The following is a 15,893-nucleotide window of genomic DNA, read 5'->3' as shown; positions in this document are numbered from 1 at the left end:
GCACATGTCCCAGTTGTGGACATTTGTAGACCAGTGATGTGGTCCTTGATTCATACTTTTACCAGACATCATGCACCATCTGCAGCTTCAAGGGATTTAATGCAAATGCAGGCAAAGTGGCTGTACATCCCTCTTCCAGTGCGTGTGAGCTCCGCCTCCTGGGGTAACAGCTTTTGGAGTCTCCTGCAGTGTAGTGGACATATGAAAGCACCCGAAGGAACAGCAGTTATGTAACTACTTTTCAGGATGGTTCCATATATCCATTACACGACCACCCTTCTTCCTTGTTGCATCAGTCTACCATTGGGTTCTGGTACAAAGGAACTGGAGGAGGGGTGGAGCATCTCTGCCCTTTATCCCTTGCTCACAGCACAGGGAGTTGAGCGTGGCTTCCCCTGTAGGTACTGCTAGGAAAAGCTCTCCAGCACTGGTGCATGAAGCGCATGCATACCGCCAATGTTATGGACATATGCAATACATCTTGTACAACAGTTAAGAGAAGGTAAGTACCAGTTTCTTACTGCTTGTGTTTAAAACTATATTAAACTGTTCCTTCAAAGTGAGTTTCTAGTCTGATAAATGACTTACGTTACTTTAAGCAGGTCTGCTTCTTGTGGATGGTCATAGCAGCCTTTTTTACTACTCCTTGTCCAGCTGAATGACTGTTCTTATGCATCCATAAGCTTGCTACGTTCCAACTGGCTGCACCTGTGCAAACCATTGAAAGCAGTAGTTGCATAGGGGTTGCTGAGGACGTAAATTTGAAGACATTGTGGATGTGCAGATTTAATTTAGTGTTCTGCACAGCCTTTACTTGTGATGCATGAGATCAGGGCAAGGAACAGCTTTGCTTAGACAAAGCTCCCTTTGTATGGCAGGTGGCTAGTTTAAGTCATCTTTTGCTTGTAAACTGAGCACATTTGAATTGAAAACCAGGGCAAACATAACCTATATTACCATTTGTAGGTACTTTAGAGGAGTACTATGCTCTAATATTCTATAACTGCCAGTAAAACTTTTTTAAACCTTAGTTGCTGTTTCTGGAATCTGTAAACTCATGATTTTTTTTTCCAAAGGTAAAATCTACAGACAGCTGCCTTTTCTCTGTCAAATGCTTCGATGACAGTGTTCACAGTTTTAAAGTTCCTAAAAACTCTCCTCCTAAGGCTAGAGAGGTAACTACCAATTTCATTAAGTCTCTAATCTTGTAACTTTTTTGTGTAGATGGAAGAGAAAATCTAATTTTGGTTGCATGGAGCTAACTCTGAATCCTTGAGCTGTGTATATTAATACTATACTTTTGGATTCACTAGTAGTATAGAGATCTGGCTCATGGACACATGGCATTCAGAATAGTTGTATGTTTCTTGCTGTTCCACTGCTGAAATAGCTGGTTATAGGAAAACCTGTTCAATCTTTTGGCATTGCCTAACTAGTGAGAGGTTGTTTTGAGCTCCTAAACTTCTGTTGCAACTTACTCGTCCCTCATCCCAAAGCAAAAAAGGTAGTTAATTAGTGTATTCTTGCAAATAGGTTCAAAGCTGTGGTTAGGACCACGTGTTCTAAACAAGGGATAATGTCCTCCCCCGAGCTGGGAGAACTAATAGCCCTATTGTGACTAGGGCTCCTAGGTGCTACAGTAATAAATGTATTGAACATACTATTTATCCTTCACCTATAAAACATGATTAAAGGCGAAAAAATCTGGGCACAAAAACCTTTTATCTGGCAGTAGTGCCCAAAGCCCAACTTGGACTTGAGCCCTACTGTGCCAGGCATTGTACAAACAAAATGGCAAAGCAGTCCTTGCCCCAGAGAGCTTGTCATCTAAATAGACAAGACACAGGATGAGAGAAGTATAATCTCCATTTTGGAGACTGGGAACAGAGGCACAAACTACTTGTATGACCTCCAGCAAGTCACTTGGAGTCGAGCAAAACAAGGAAGCTAACTCAGATCAAGAGTCCCTGTCACAAGAACAGCCATGCTGGGTCAGACTAAAGGTCCATCTAGCCCAGTATCTTCCTTTCTGGCTGCAGCCAATGCCAGGTGGCGCAGAGGGAATGAACAGAACTGGTAATCCCCAAGTGATCCATCCCCTGCTGCCCACTCCCAGCCTCTGGCAAACAGAGGCTAGGGACACCTTCCCTGCCCATCTTGGCTAAAAGCCATTCATGGACCTATCCTCCATGAATTTATCTGGGGTGTGTGTGTGTGTATTTTGGTGGTTGGGGTGGGGGTGGGTGGTGGGTTGGTTGGTGGTGGTTTGTTAGTCTTGGCCTTGACAACATCCTCTGGTAAAGAGTTCCACAGACTGACTGTGTGTGAGGAAATGCTTCCTTTGGTTTGTGTTTTAAACCTGCTGCCTTTCATTTGGTGACCCCTAGTTCTTGCGTCATAAGAAGGAATAAATAACACCTGTCCAATAACTTATTAACAAGCCATTCTCCTTTGTGTATTATACACTTTTTTTGAAAATGGAGTAACTGTCTAAAAACACTGGGCATTTTCTAGCAATGTCAAGGAGTCTTTGCTTTCTTCTGAGGTACCAGTTGGTTCTTACGCCCTGGAATCGGGCCCCATGCCTTAGGCACCTTTTTAATTTAAAAAAATTTTTTTACTCACCCGGTCCTCTCCAGGTCTTCGGCATTTCTGCAGCGGTAGGGGGAGGGGTATGCTCTGAGTCTTTGGCAGCATTTTGGTGGGGGGGTCCTTCAGTGCCGTGGAAGACCCAGAGTGGACCCCCTTGTTGCTGAAGTGTCGCCGAAGCCCCAGACTGCCACCAGGTATTCGAATTGGGCCCCGCAGTTCATAAAGCCGGCCCTTCTTACATTGGCCAATGTTCAGCTGCTGCTGAAGTAGAAGTGTGCTCTTTAAAATGCGTGCTGAATTCTTGCAGTGGCTGCTTTACTTTCAGAACTGGCTGGAGGCAATAGAAGACCACTCTGCATACAGTACTCACTACTGTACCCAAGAACAGCTGAGTGACGAGGAAGATGATGATACAGTATCTGTTGCAGAATTGCAAGAAACGCTGAAAGTATGTATGGGAATACATGGCTTTTACATCTGGCAAACTGTAAATTGGTGCTTGCTATTCTTTATAGAATTCTAGAGCTAATTTACCATTTCTGGTTTGGGTAAGATTTACTTGGATGTTCTCAGTAGACACAAACACTGATGGCATTTAGAATAAAGTTTGTAATGTCTCATTCATGCTTAATAGTGCGTATATAAAATAGCGAATGTATACTACTACTACTTGTCTTTAAGAATGTACACAGAACTGAACCATTACAAGGTAAACTGTTTTGAGCACTTTTGGCCAGAAGAGGGAGCTTGAAGTACTTGACTAAGTGTCCGCTAAGTCTTAAAGTCTTCACTAAGGTAGTCCAGACTTTGTAGTATGTAACCCTCAGCAATATACTGTTCTGATACAGTATGGTTTTGATTTATATACTGCTTAGAAACAAGAGTTAATGTATAGGGCCCTCATCTGAATTGACTTAATGCATGGCATTTCATATAACTTCAAAGTTGCTTATGAGGGTCTTCAGTTTACTATGAAACTGAGTTCTTGCTGTGGTGCTGGCTCTACCACAGAGGTGGGCAAACTACGGCACGTGGGACCATCCTGCCCAGCTCCTGACCTGGGAGGCTAGCCCCCGGCCCCTTCCCTGCTGTCCACCCCTCTCCCGCAGCCTCAGCTCGCTTGCTTCAGCGCAATGCTCTGGGTGGTGGGGCTGTGAGCTCCTGGGGCAGTGCAGCTGCAGAGCCTAGTCTGACCTGGTGCTCTGTGCTGCTTGGTGGTGGCGGCATGGTCCGGCTCCAGCCAGGCAGCGCGGCTGTATCACCACCAGCCACCGAGGCTCCAGACAGCACGGTAAGAGGAAAGGAAGTAGGGTGGGTTGGATAGAGGGCAGGGGAGTTTGGGGGGTGGTCGGGGGCAGGGGTATGGATAAGGGGTCAGGGTGGCTGTGGGAGGAACAGGGAGTTGAATGGGGCAGGGGTCCGGGGGGGGGCAGTCAGGAAGGAGGGAGGGTTGGATGGGACAGCAGGGGGCAGTCAGAGGCAGGGGTTCCGGAGGTAGTCAGGGGACAGGGAGAAAGGATGGTTAGATAGGCAGGGGTCCCGGGGAGGGGGTGTCAGGAATGAGAGCAGGGGTTGGATGGGGTGGCAGGGGGTGGTCAGGGAGTGGGGATCTGTGGATGGGACAGGGGCCCCAGAGGGCTGTCAGGGAACAGGGGGTTGCATGGGGCAGGGGTCCTGTGAGGGAGAAGGCAGATTAGAGGTGGGGGCTGGGCCATGACCCACTCCCCTAACCGGCCGTCCATACAATTTACAAAACCCCATGTGGCCCTCAGACCAAAATCTTTGCCCGCCCCTGCTCTACCATCAAACTTCTGCCTTTAGAAAACTTGTCTAGTGTATTAAAGGAAAGTAGTGGGGTACAGAAAAGTTCAAGGTTACTAGACAGGAAACTCTCTGAAGGCTACACTAATGAAAAGCAAACCTTTATTTCATTTACATTCTATTCCTGCAATTTACTGCAATAGTTTAAATACTGACTAGAGATGATTGGGGGAGACTTCAATTTGGAAATGGTGGCTCATGCCCTGTTCTTCACTGTGGGCTGCGCTCCCCAACCAAATTACATGTCCTTTGACATACCACAGTGTTTGCTTTTTGTTGAGTTGCTGTGGTGTATCATGGTGAGATAGGCCCCTCAGCCAGACTGGCCCAGAGAGGAAGATGGGATGCAGAGAGGAAGACCTTATAAAAGAATAATCTGAAGAGAAGCAACATACAGAGGATGAAAGGGGGTGGAGAGGACAACTATATACATGCTGATCTTTAATTTTATAAAGTTGTATATAATCATAGTTGAAACTCCTCATTCCTTGAAGACTTTTTTCAGCAAAGGTTCTGAAGAGTCTTTAAACAAGTCCCAGGGCTTTTTACCATGTAGTTTTCAGTCTTGGATTTGACATCTGAGTGGAAGAAACCCCCTGAAACTAATCTCCTCACAGCTTGCTCCACCACAACTTCATTTGTCTAATGAGACAGGGTCACCGTTGTTCCTTGGCTACCCCCCGGCACTTTATTTCAAATCTCCACACTCTCTCGCTGCCACCAATGAGAATGCTAGCTTTGAAGTGACTTATTACAGCCCGAATATCCTATATATTATGTAGTCTTATGACAGGTTCATGCCAAATAACTTGTATAATTCAAGAACACTAGAGCACTGTTCTTTTTACTGGAGAAACAGCATCATATGTCACTTACTTGATTAATGAATAATTCTGCTCTAGTTAAACTAAACTTACTTCATTAGTGCTTAAATTTATGCTGTGAAATCTGAGAGTTCTTAGCTGTGTCACCTTGACAGACTTGTACTCCCAGAAACTGACACATCTCTGGCAGTAGAAAGCTTTGTTTAGCTATAAATTTCATGAGTGGTCTTTACATTCCCTCTACAAAGGAAGTTTACAGAGGCTATTTCTTTTCTTTAACACGTTTAAATCAAATCTGGAGTGTTGCCAAGTATCCTAGTTACTCTGCAAATACAGCAATGCATGCTGCAATCACTACTCAAAAGCCCAGTGTATTTGGGACTTCACTGGAATGGGGATGTTTTGTGTAAGTAGATGCTTCCAAACTACAATGGAGCCTAAGGACCTGATCCTGAGAAGCAATGTCTGCCCTTCCCTGTGCGTTTGGATATCCAAAAACAAAGTTCTGGGTTTAACTCTTCACTTGCCAGCATTTGTCCACTTTAATCAACTAAAGTGCTGAAAGAGGCTGCCTGTGATAAGGGTATGTCTTCACTGCACGCTAAGGCACGGCTTGGACTCTGATTTGAGCCCAAACCCCCTTTCCATCCCCACATAAATCAGTCTGACTCAGGTCAGCAGGCACTCAGGACCCATGTTGTAGGGCGTGGATCAGAGCCAGAGTACCACTACAATTCAGGTCCAAGCCCTGTCATTTTGCAGTGTGGATACAGGTCAAGGTCCAGACCCATGTTGAAGGTCTATGTAGTGCAATACGGTCATGTTAGCACAGCTGTGAGAGCTGGGTCCAGCAACTGCAAACCCAGGTTTCTGTTGCAGAGTGGATGCTCAGTCACAGGCTCAGAAACAGTCCGTGTTCGACAGGCCTGGGCTTAGGGTATGTCTACTCTGTACTCTAAGTGGCAAGACTAAATGAGGAGAAAAATAGCTTATGTAACCGTTGGTCTGTGAACAAAACTTGATTTCAATAAACTTTTTAGAAGCAATTTATATACTGTAATGAAAGTGGTTTGGGATATAGCCATTTAAATGTGCAGTGATGCTTCTTGAGAGAGAGAAATACATATGAAGCTTTTTTTACACACGTCCGAGGACACTCCAGATTGAGCAACATGTTCGGGGGTAGGGGGACATGGAGGGTCCAGTGCCCCCCCACCAGTAGCCACCTTGGTGGGGAACAGAAGAGGTGGGGCCAGAACATCTCCAGCCATGCTGGGACACTGCCTAGTGCAGCCCAGTGGCTGCCTGGGAGAAGGCCTGGCTGTGGTGATGGCAGGTTGCCCCCTTCCTAGGCTCAGCTTCCAGGGACAGCAGCCAAGCAAGCCAGAGGCCCTGCCTTCTCCCTGGCATGCTCAGCCCCCATCCCCAGAAGCTGAGCTTGGGCAGGGAGTTGGGCTGCCTCCCAGGCAGCTGCTGCTGCTGCAAGGAGCAATGACTGGGAGCAGCTCTGTCCTGCTCCCCACCTAGGCCTAGCTGCCAGGGAGAGCAGCTGAATGTGCTGGGGGAGCCAGTGCAGTGGGAGAACAGAGCCCCTCCCCCCTTGCAAGTAATGTGGGGTTGGGGAGGAAGAACATGGGGGGGCTCCTGGCTGTGGGCGGCAGGGCAGAGATACATGGGGAAGTTGTCCTCCCATTTAGCTGATGCCCCCCCAATATGGGGAGGCACCAGTCATCTATTGATTTACTGTATAAAATCACATTTTTCTCATCAGAAAAATGAAATTTTTCAAATTGTTAGGTATCTCTAACTTAATTTTAATATGTTTAATAGAATGTGAACTTTTTCCATTTAGAAGTACGTTTTAAATTGCTGTTTATCTTTGTTTGCAGAAGGCACAAACGTGTCAACAAAGGCTAGATAAAGAGATTTCCAACTTCCTCGCAATGATTAAATCGTGCAGCACCACTAAAGGTAACACTGTTAGTAATTGCAATTCTTTTTCCAGTTTCATGATGTGCTCTGTGTTGGATAAGCCACTTGGTAAAAAATCGGGAAGTCCACTCTTTTTTGTCAAATAAAACGTCACCAAAATGGAAACATGATGCCTGTGAGTATAGGACCACTGCTTTTCGATTAGAAATTGAGACTGAATACTTCAGTTTTCAAATAACTGTCAACTTATTACTTACAATAGCTAGTGGTTCTGCTGATGCTTTACATCAGTTGAGGGGGTTAATACAACTTCCTAGAGGGTTAAACTATGGTGAAACTTGTCATAAATAGCATTTTCAGGATAATTGAGTGTATAGGTGAGCTCCTCCTGATTTGGAATCACTTGTTGAACCATATAAATAACACAAGAGCAGTAGCTTTTATTGTCCCCTTAAAGGTACAAAAAGCCCTCTAGCTACTCTCCCAACTGCCAAGAGATCAGCTACTGCTTCTAATTTCTTTCCTCCCTCAATTTGTAAGACGTATTTGCTCATGGTAGTGTGTGTGTGTGTGTGTGTGTGTGTAAAAAAAAAAAAAAAAAAAAAAAAACTGTGGTGCACTGAATGTGTGGAATAGGGATGCATTAAATGTAATAAACTAATGGGTCAGTGAGATGGCATATATTCCAGTGTCCTTGTATAAAGGTGCCAAAAAGGGGACACAGTGGGTTTGGAGAGAGCTTACAAATTTTTGAAATCACACACTGTTTCCATTGGACACTTTCATACAACAGCAGAGTTCCAGTTTATTGGCTATTATGTACAGGCATCAAACTTCTTAAGAGATACTGACTTGCACTTGTTTGGGGCTAGTGCCTTGTATATACATATATGCATAATATGCAATTGAAATCAATGGACTTTTTTAACTTCTGAAACTGGTAACTTGAGAATTCAAATTATATTATAATCTGAAAAGTGGGGGCTTTAAAAACAAACATCTTTAATAAACAGATCTGGCCTTTGTGTCCTTACTACTTTTTACAGTGGTTAAAATTTACTAAGCTCAAATTAGACTGCTAGTTGTTAATCATAGAATTGTAGGACTGAAAGGGACCTCGAGAGGTCAGCTAGTCAAGGGGTTCTCAACCTTTCTCTTGCTGAGGCCCCCCTCAACATGCTATAAAGAAACCAGGGCCCAGCAGGGGTGGGGTGGGGGAGAACTTGAGGCTCCAGGCTAGAGGCCACCACTGGATGTAGGCATAGTTTTACTTCTGTGGTGGGGGAGGAGGAAGAAGAGCTGGGGAGGAGAGAAGAGGTGGTGGGGCTCAAACCAGCTCCACATAGTGGGGTCCAGAGAGGGAGCGCCACCCCACCCCCTGACTCACTCAGGAGGCCACCCAGTCTGTCTGGGCTGTGGTGGGATGCAACCAAAAAAATAATTTAAGGGGGTTCAAAAAGTTTGAAAACTGCTCAGGGTGTAGGCAGGGGGTAATTAGGGGTTATGTACAGGCAAAGGGGGCTCCCAGTGTGGCTCCCAGCTTTGGGGGGGTGGGGAGGTTTGCTGGCTTCAGCCCTGTGCCGCTTTGGGGGGGTGGGGACAGTGGCTTTAGCCCTGCACCGCTCCTGGCTTGTCACCTACCAATTTCTGTTTGTAACTTGATTTATCTAGGACTGAAATATAGACAGCACATTCAATCTAAGGCACAATCCCAGTGGCTTACCACAGAAAGCATTGCACCAGTACATTGTGGCTTGCACCTCTTCTCAGATCACATACCATTGCCCTGAATTGATGGTGTCTTGATTTGAAGGACTTCAGTGACTTGTGGTCTGACTGCATCAGACAACCATGCTCCTGTGGGGGCAGTATAGCTCACCTTTCCCAAGGTGAAACTCTTGTGAACTGAAGATGGGACTTTTGCAAGATGGCCCTCTATTGTGGACCTAACTACTGGAAAAGCCTACAATGAGCCTAAGATTGGCCATAGTTGGACCATGTTCTAAAGCTTTTTTGCCAAACATTCAAAACAATATTGGAGGAAGAGCTTGGGTGTATGTCATTCATATCAAGTAAGGGGGGGAAAAAGCAACTGAATGTAGGAGAGGTGAAAAGTAGAATATTGCTTGTATTGTTCATTTTGGAAGGTGCCTATCCAACTTGGTCACAGTTAGAACTGTTGAGTCCACCCTGAGTTTTAATTAGGGGCTCCAGAGATGGAAACCCTTGTATTACACTACACTATATATATATATATATATATATATATATATATATATATATATATAGGTCTAATCAAGCCAAAAAATTTCTTGTAATGTATCAAAGTACAAACATTCATGTAATCTGGGGTAGTGTCTAGCATGTTGAGTAAAAGTGCTCTTGTGTGGCTTGTAAAAGACTCTGGAGGGTGTCATACAACTGGCACCACTGAATTTTCAGACTCTTGTGTTTGCACCAGGACAGTACTTATATTTTTTAGTGAGACCGATTGTGGTGGTACTTGTATTCTGTGTAGTTACTATCAAGGCCATCTGACCTCTTCGAAATGCTGCAAACTCAGACACCTAGTTCAAACTTAACCTCTACTTTCTTTCCTGCTTTTGTTGCAGTAGTGCAATGAATATAATGCTTGTGGATGGTTTGTTTGACAGACACAGAAGCCAGGCTTGCCACAAACCACTGTATAGCATGAACATGCTCTTCTTTCAACTTAGTACGTAAAGGGTCTATCACTTTTTGCCAGCAGATTCATGGGATGGGTGTTTAATTTGATATTGTCCAAATGTACAACATAGTTACTGGTGGTGGTGGTGGTTTTTAAATGAACCCTATTTTTTTAGGATGAAATAAACCTATTTCTTCTAATTTGGAATGAGTAATTCCATTTTTAATATGCAGGAATAAGGGGATTACAGCAAGGACAAAGGGAAACTTGAGTCTTGAGTTATATCCTGCATAACAGGCTGACAGTTATAGTTACAAAATGACCTGAGTGCTAATGATTCCACCCTCTATTACATATTCATTTGAGATGGTTGTATTCAGGTGTGAAATGGCGATATTTTTGTGCTGTTTTGTATAATTTACTCCATCAGGTATTGTCTTGGCCTTCATTCAAAGATTTTCCCCTTCCCCTTGATATTTATCACCAGTCTCTCTTCTGATTCCTGTTTTTGGTAACTCAGTTGTCCAACTTTTGTGGCTTCTTGGTTTTTCTTCAGCTTCCTGGTGTGCATGATGGCAGTAACTGTACACCATCCTTAGTCTATGGATCATGCAATGCTCTTACAGGAGAGGTCTTCGCACTTTACTCCAGGGGAAGGGGTAAAAGGAGGGATCCAGGTTGGGGCTGGGTAATCTTATCATGAAGGCCAGAGTTCTCCCATCTTGAGTCCCTAGCCATGCTGTGCGGTGGAATTGTATCCAACTCTATGAATAAATTACCTTTTTGCAACCTTTCCCAAGCTCAGGACAAGGGGAAGGTACTTCCCCTAATATTAACTTGTGCACTGTACTGTAGACAGAGCATTTTCTACTGTTCTGGCATTGATGTAGCACACAATTCAGTTAGGATTTTTAGTTGACAATTTAGGGTTAAACAATTATGCAAAATCAGTAGTTAAGATGTCTCCTAAAACAGTTCACCTTTGGTACTTTTGACTTTCAGGAATGCCTCCTTCATTTCTTCAGAAAATTGAAGTGGTCTCTGAAGTATCCAAAGAAACTTGTGAGGCTCTGGGTAACTGCCTTAAGCTCTTCACAAAGCAGGAAGGGGTATGTATTGCTGTACTTCACATCCTTATTGCGTAAACTATTTTAAGGGCATCACTGAAGCCAGAACTAATGGGAGGCAGGGGAGAGGGGGATAATGGTACTGGGGCCCTCAAAGTGTCTTCAACATCAGTATAAAAGAAATGTGCAGAGCAGAGACCCCAGCAAATATGATGTGCCAAGGCCCCAAATTTCTCTTCAGGCCTGCAGCTGCCTTGCTTACTTAATGCACTGAACCAAATACACCTCTGAGGCTTCTACCTTTACTAGATGGGTTATCTTTCATTTTGCTAACCACCTAGTGCAGGAGTGGACAAACTTTTTGGCCCAAGGGCCACATCTGGGTAGGGAAATTGCATGCAGGGCCATGACTGTAGGGCTGGGGTAGGGAGTTGGGATGCAGGGTGCATGAGGGGTTTGGGGTGTTGGCTCTGGCCCAGTGCCACTTACCTGGAGTGGCTCCAGGGTGGCAGTGGCACGCAGCAGGGCGTCCCTGCGGCCCCTGTGGGGGGCAGGGGGAAGTAGAGGGCTCTGTGTGCTGCCCCTGCCTGCGAGTACCTCCCCCGAAGCTCTCATTGGCTGTGGTTCCCCCTTCCCAGCCAATGGGAGCTGCAGGGGGTGGTGCCTGCAGGCACGGGCAGCACATACAAAGTCCTCTTCGAACCCCTTCAGTCTGGGCTGCAGGGATGTGGTGCCAGCTGCTTCCTGGAGTGGTGTGAGCTGGATCCAAAGCCCTAATGGGTTGGATCCAGTCTGTGGGCTGTAGTTTGCCCACCCTAGTGGAATCTGGTACGTCAAAGAAACATTTTCCTCTGCAGCTAGGAATCAATACAAAAGAGAATCTTGGGTTTGTTTGCATATTGTAGATTAATAATCTTTTTTCAGCTGTTCAGCCTTCCTCCATGTGTTTGGACAGATCTCTTTTGATTTAGATAAGCAATTTGTTTTCATGGACACTTTTAAAAAAAGCAGTGTCCCTTTTATTGCACTTAGTTACTAATGTGCAGGGCCCTATGCAGATGGTTCTTCCCTCTATCTGGAATTGGTTAAATCCAAGGTATTAACAGCACCTTTATTCCAGGGAATTTCTCTTTTTATGTGTATTTATAGTTTAGATATGCCCGCCCCCAACCACCATCACCACCATTGGACTTATCATGATAGTGCCCTGTTTGTTTATACTATTGAGTGCAATTCTAATACTTCAGTGGAAATGTACTGCATGTTTGTTTTTTCACGTTGATCTCTGGAGGGTGCTTCATAACCAAGTTACCGTAGATAGACTTGTTCTCCTGACCTGTGGTGACACTCTTCAGTTCAGCTTTGTCTTTATCAGCCATTTGTATTTCAAAATAAGGAAGATTGTGTTGGTGTTGAGTCACTTCCAGTTCCTTAGCAATGATCCACACACACTGGATCCATTGTCAAGGCTTGGATAGGAATGGAAAGTCTTAATGCAAACCTCCTTCTTTACTCACAAGCCTGCTATACTTGCATGAGCAAAAATGCAACATAATGGAGTGAGTGGTGAAAGATCTGTTTATCTTGTCATAGATCTAGTTTAATTTTCCTTTACCCAGTAAACTAATACCTACTTGTGAAAACTCCATTCATGAATGAGGGAGATGGTTCTGTGTGGTGGTTCTTATTCTATGATCATATTTGGTAGGTATGCTGCTTTATATGAAGCCAAATTCATTCCTCTATTTTTATTTTAATGAGCAAAGTAGTGTTTTATAAATACCATATGACGCTAAGAAAAGGGTACCAGACTTTAAATTGTTCATATTTGTAACCTTTATAGTTTGATACAAATAAGGGCTTGATAGCATAATTGTTTCCATGAAAGAGGTGGCAGCATGTTTTTTTGACAGTAGTTGTCATTATTTATTATTGCACTATAACTACTTCATGTCAGTAATCTATTTTCCCGCCTTTGTTTGAATAGTTTTGGTAATCGTAATAAAGAATCTTAAAATGCCCAGGCAGTGAAAATTCTAGTTCAGTTTCATAGCATTGCTCTCACCATCTCATTTCTTAATATAGAAAGCTCTTGAAATATTGAAAAGGAGATATGAGCTTCGTGCATTACAGAGCACTTTTAGTTGACAGCTTCTGTCCCTGATGAGTCAACATAAACTAATATTGCTACTAAAAAACAGAACTTAGCTTTCTATTGGAAATTCCATTCAACAAAAGCAACATTAATCCTACATGATTAGTCGTCTTCCTGTTCCTGCTGATCTCTCCAGTGCAAATGCCATATACTTGGGCTCTGCCCTGGAAAAAGGATTTGGCCCTAGCCACATGTTTCTAGCTTCTGCCAGCATGCGTTGAATACTCACATGAGAAGAACTCCATTGTTTACACACAAGTAGTAAGGTTTTCTATGTGAAACACACACATCTAGACGGACCATGAGCAGAAGAGATTCCAAGAATGCTATCACAAAATCAAGACACTTATTTTTCAAAAATTCTTCTCCTGACACACACTTTCTCTGCTAACAGGACACTCAAAAGCAGAGTTAACTTAGGGTATGTCTGTACTATCCCCTGGATCGGTGGGCAGTGTTCGATGTATCGGGGATCGATTTGTCTCATCTGGACGTGATCCGCTAATTGACACCCATACTCCACCTTGGCGGGAGGAGTAAGCGCAGCTGACAGTGGCGCCACGGCAATTGACTTGCCACCATGAGGACGGCCACTTAAGTTGAACTAAGATTCTTTGACTTCAGCTACGCAAATAGCGTAGCTGAAGTTGCTTATCTTAGTTCGATCCCTGCGGTGTAGACCAGCCTTTAGACTGTCAAACTCCTTTCATGAAGGATCATTTTCAAAGGGTCTTGCAATCTCCTTCAGATGTGTTGTAGGCTTCTCTGACACTCATGTCTGCTGCAATCTCTAGGCCTGTTTTCATACCCTGTCTAGATCCAAGTTCCTTGCCCTTTTTTAGGGCTCTTTGATCAGACTTCTTCCTTGCCTAAAGTCCACTGTCTCACTCATTTTACTGTGTCTACTGCACTAATTTTGTTGAATTTTGCAGCCAGTAATCTACAAATTTGTTTGATAGGTGGCATTAAATAATTATGAAAGAGGCCTTCTCATGCTCAATAGTTTATCTAGTTTTTATCAAAAATTGACTTTTGCTTGTGTCATAATTTAACCTTTTCCGGTACTAAAAAGTGTAGCTTGCAAACTTGTTAGAATGCAAAGCTAACTTTTTAGAATGCTGCTGTGTATCTGTTGTATTGGGTCCAGTTTTTGACCTTTGAAAAGTTAACTAGCAAGGAGGAATGTCCTTTTCTCCATAGCCCACAGTTGTAGCATAACTATACAATACATACACCAATGCTACTCCTGTGTCGTGAGAGTCCTTACTAATGCATTATAAATCATATGCCTTCCATCTCTGAATTTTTTAAACTGGTGGGGGAGTTCAGCTTCCTCCACCTGGTTGTATTGAGAACTTCAGCCTGCCCCTACCCCACAAATCACATCAGGTTGGGCAACGGTGACTTATGAAGGGTAAAGCTGAGTTGGAGGAAAGCGTTAATAACCTTTTACAAACGTTGCATGTTCTGGATAAATTGGTAAAGGTCGGTCACTGCCTGGCCGCAGCTTGTCACAAAGCTAAGGCGGCACTTAGGAATAAGCTGGGGCAGTGCGGTGAGGATAAGGTTACGCATGTGGAACTGATGCACAAAGTGTGGCGGGACCTTAAAAGAGGGACTGTTTAGTCATTTCCCCCCCCTTTAAGCATACCCCATTTTGCCCTACGAGTGCTTTATGGAGAAGGGCTGCAGCTCCCGGCCGGGCTGGCTCGGAACACAGCGCTCGCTAGGGCCCTGTGGGCACTTGCACCCAGCATGGCCGAGCCCCCGCTGTTAGCCTCTGCAGCGCTTTGGGCATCACCTTCCCCGACCCGTCCGGCCGCGGGTCTCTGCCTTCCGCCCGCCGGGGGGCGGGGACGGGAGCCGCCCGGGCAGCCCTGCCCCTCCCCGCTCGCTCCGCGTGCTGGCGGCTGCAGCGCAGGGCCGGGGCATTTCGGAGTGCTGCAATGACCCCGGGGCCGGGCGGGGAACCGGCTTGTCTCTGGCGAGTCTGCGGCGGGCCCCGCTCGGCTCTCGCGATACACCCCGCGGGGGGCTGGGTGCCGCTGCTGCAGCTGGCTGGGATTTGGAGCCGGGAGCGGCTGCTCTGCGCACGGGTGCCGGGCATGCCCCCGCCGGCTGCAGAGAGCCCCGCCTGGGCAGCGCCCCGCAGGGTGTTGTGAGAGCCGCGCCAGGGCACTGCGGGACCCGGCAGCCAGAGCACGAGGTACCGCTGAGGCGCTCGCGTCTCTAATCTGGGGGCAGCAGCTGCAGCAGCCTGTGGCGGCCGGGCCGTGGAGGTGATTGGGGGGGACGGGACTGCTCTTATCCCTGCACACTAGGAGACTGGACCTAAGCGTCAGGCCGGGACACGGGGCAAGGTGAACAGGCTGGACCCTCCGGCTTTCGAGTTGCTTAGCCGCTAACAGTCACTTCCTTCATGGTGTCTTTTTGCAACTACAAACCTGTCAAGGTGCCTGCCTTGACGTCCACTCTCTGAAAGTTAATAGGTTTATTGCTCTTCTTGTTGACGTTGGGATGAAACCCTCAACATAGTGGCTAAAATGTATTCACTAAACTGTTAAAAAGACTAGAGTGATTTGGGAAGCTGTTCAGTTATCTTCAGGCCGAATTTTTACTGAAGTTTAGTTTGTCATTGAAGCTCCATCGTCAGAACAAGTGTAATTTGGAATGTTTCTGGTGGTGACTTTGGCACAAGGTTAGTAAATCTTGTTGAAAGCAAGCTTTTTCCTCTTGCTGGATCTAGTATCCTAGCTGAACTTGGGTTCTAACTACAATCTAGGGGCAGTTTAACCTGGTGTTGACAGTGACATTAGTAACATATTGCTACAGTG

The 15,893-nt window shown here is 45.3% G+C and overlaps 1 protein-coding gene across 3 annotated transcripts in view; it reads left to right on the top strand.

The window, feature by feature from the left end:
* OSBPL1A (oxysterol binding protein like 1A) overlaps positions 1-15,893 on the top strand; it is a 133,000-nt gene that overhangs the window by 41,904 nt on the left and 75,203 nt on the right. Inside the window, exons 12-15 of one of the 3 annotated variants that reach the window (XM_050941941.1) lie at positions 1,077-1,175; positions 2,918-3,040; positions 7,127-7,208; positions 10,840-10,946. In XM_050941941.1, the coding sequence (XP_050797898.1) occupies positions 1,077-1,175; positions 2,918-3,040; positions 7,127-7,208; positions 10,840-10,946 (411 nt within the window). Of the gene's footprint in view, positions 1-1,076; positions 1,176-2,899; positions 3,041-7,126; positions 7,209-10,839; positions 10,947-14,971; positions 15,266-15,893 lie in introns of those variants that run through there. The other 2 variants (XM_050941940.1, XM_050941942.1) reach the window with 2 other exon arrangements.

This window comes from Gopherus flavomarginatus, chromosome 2 (assembly GCF_025201925.1).
Source record: "Gopherus flavomarginatus isolate rGopFla2 chromosome 2, rGopFla2.mat.asm, whole genome shotgun sequence".
Classification (NCBI taxonomy): domain Eukaryota; kingdom Metazoa; phylum Chordata; order Testudines; family Testudinidae; genus Gopherus; species Gopherus flavomarginatus.
Note: the sequence above shows the minus strand (reverse complement) of the source record. Positions and strands in the feature narration are given on the sequence as shown.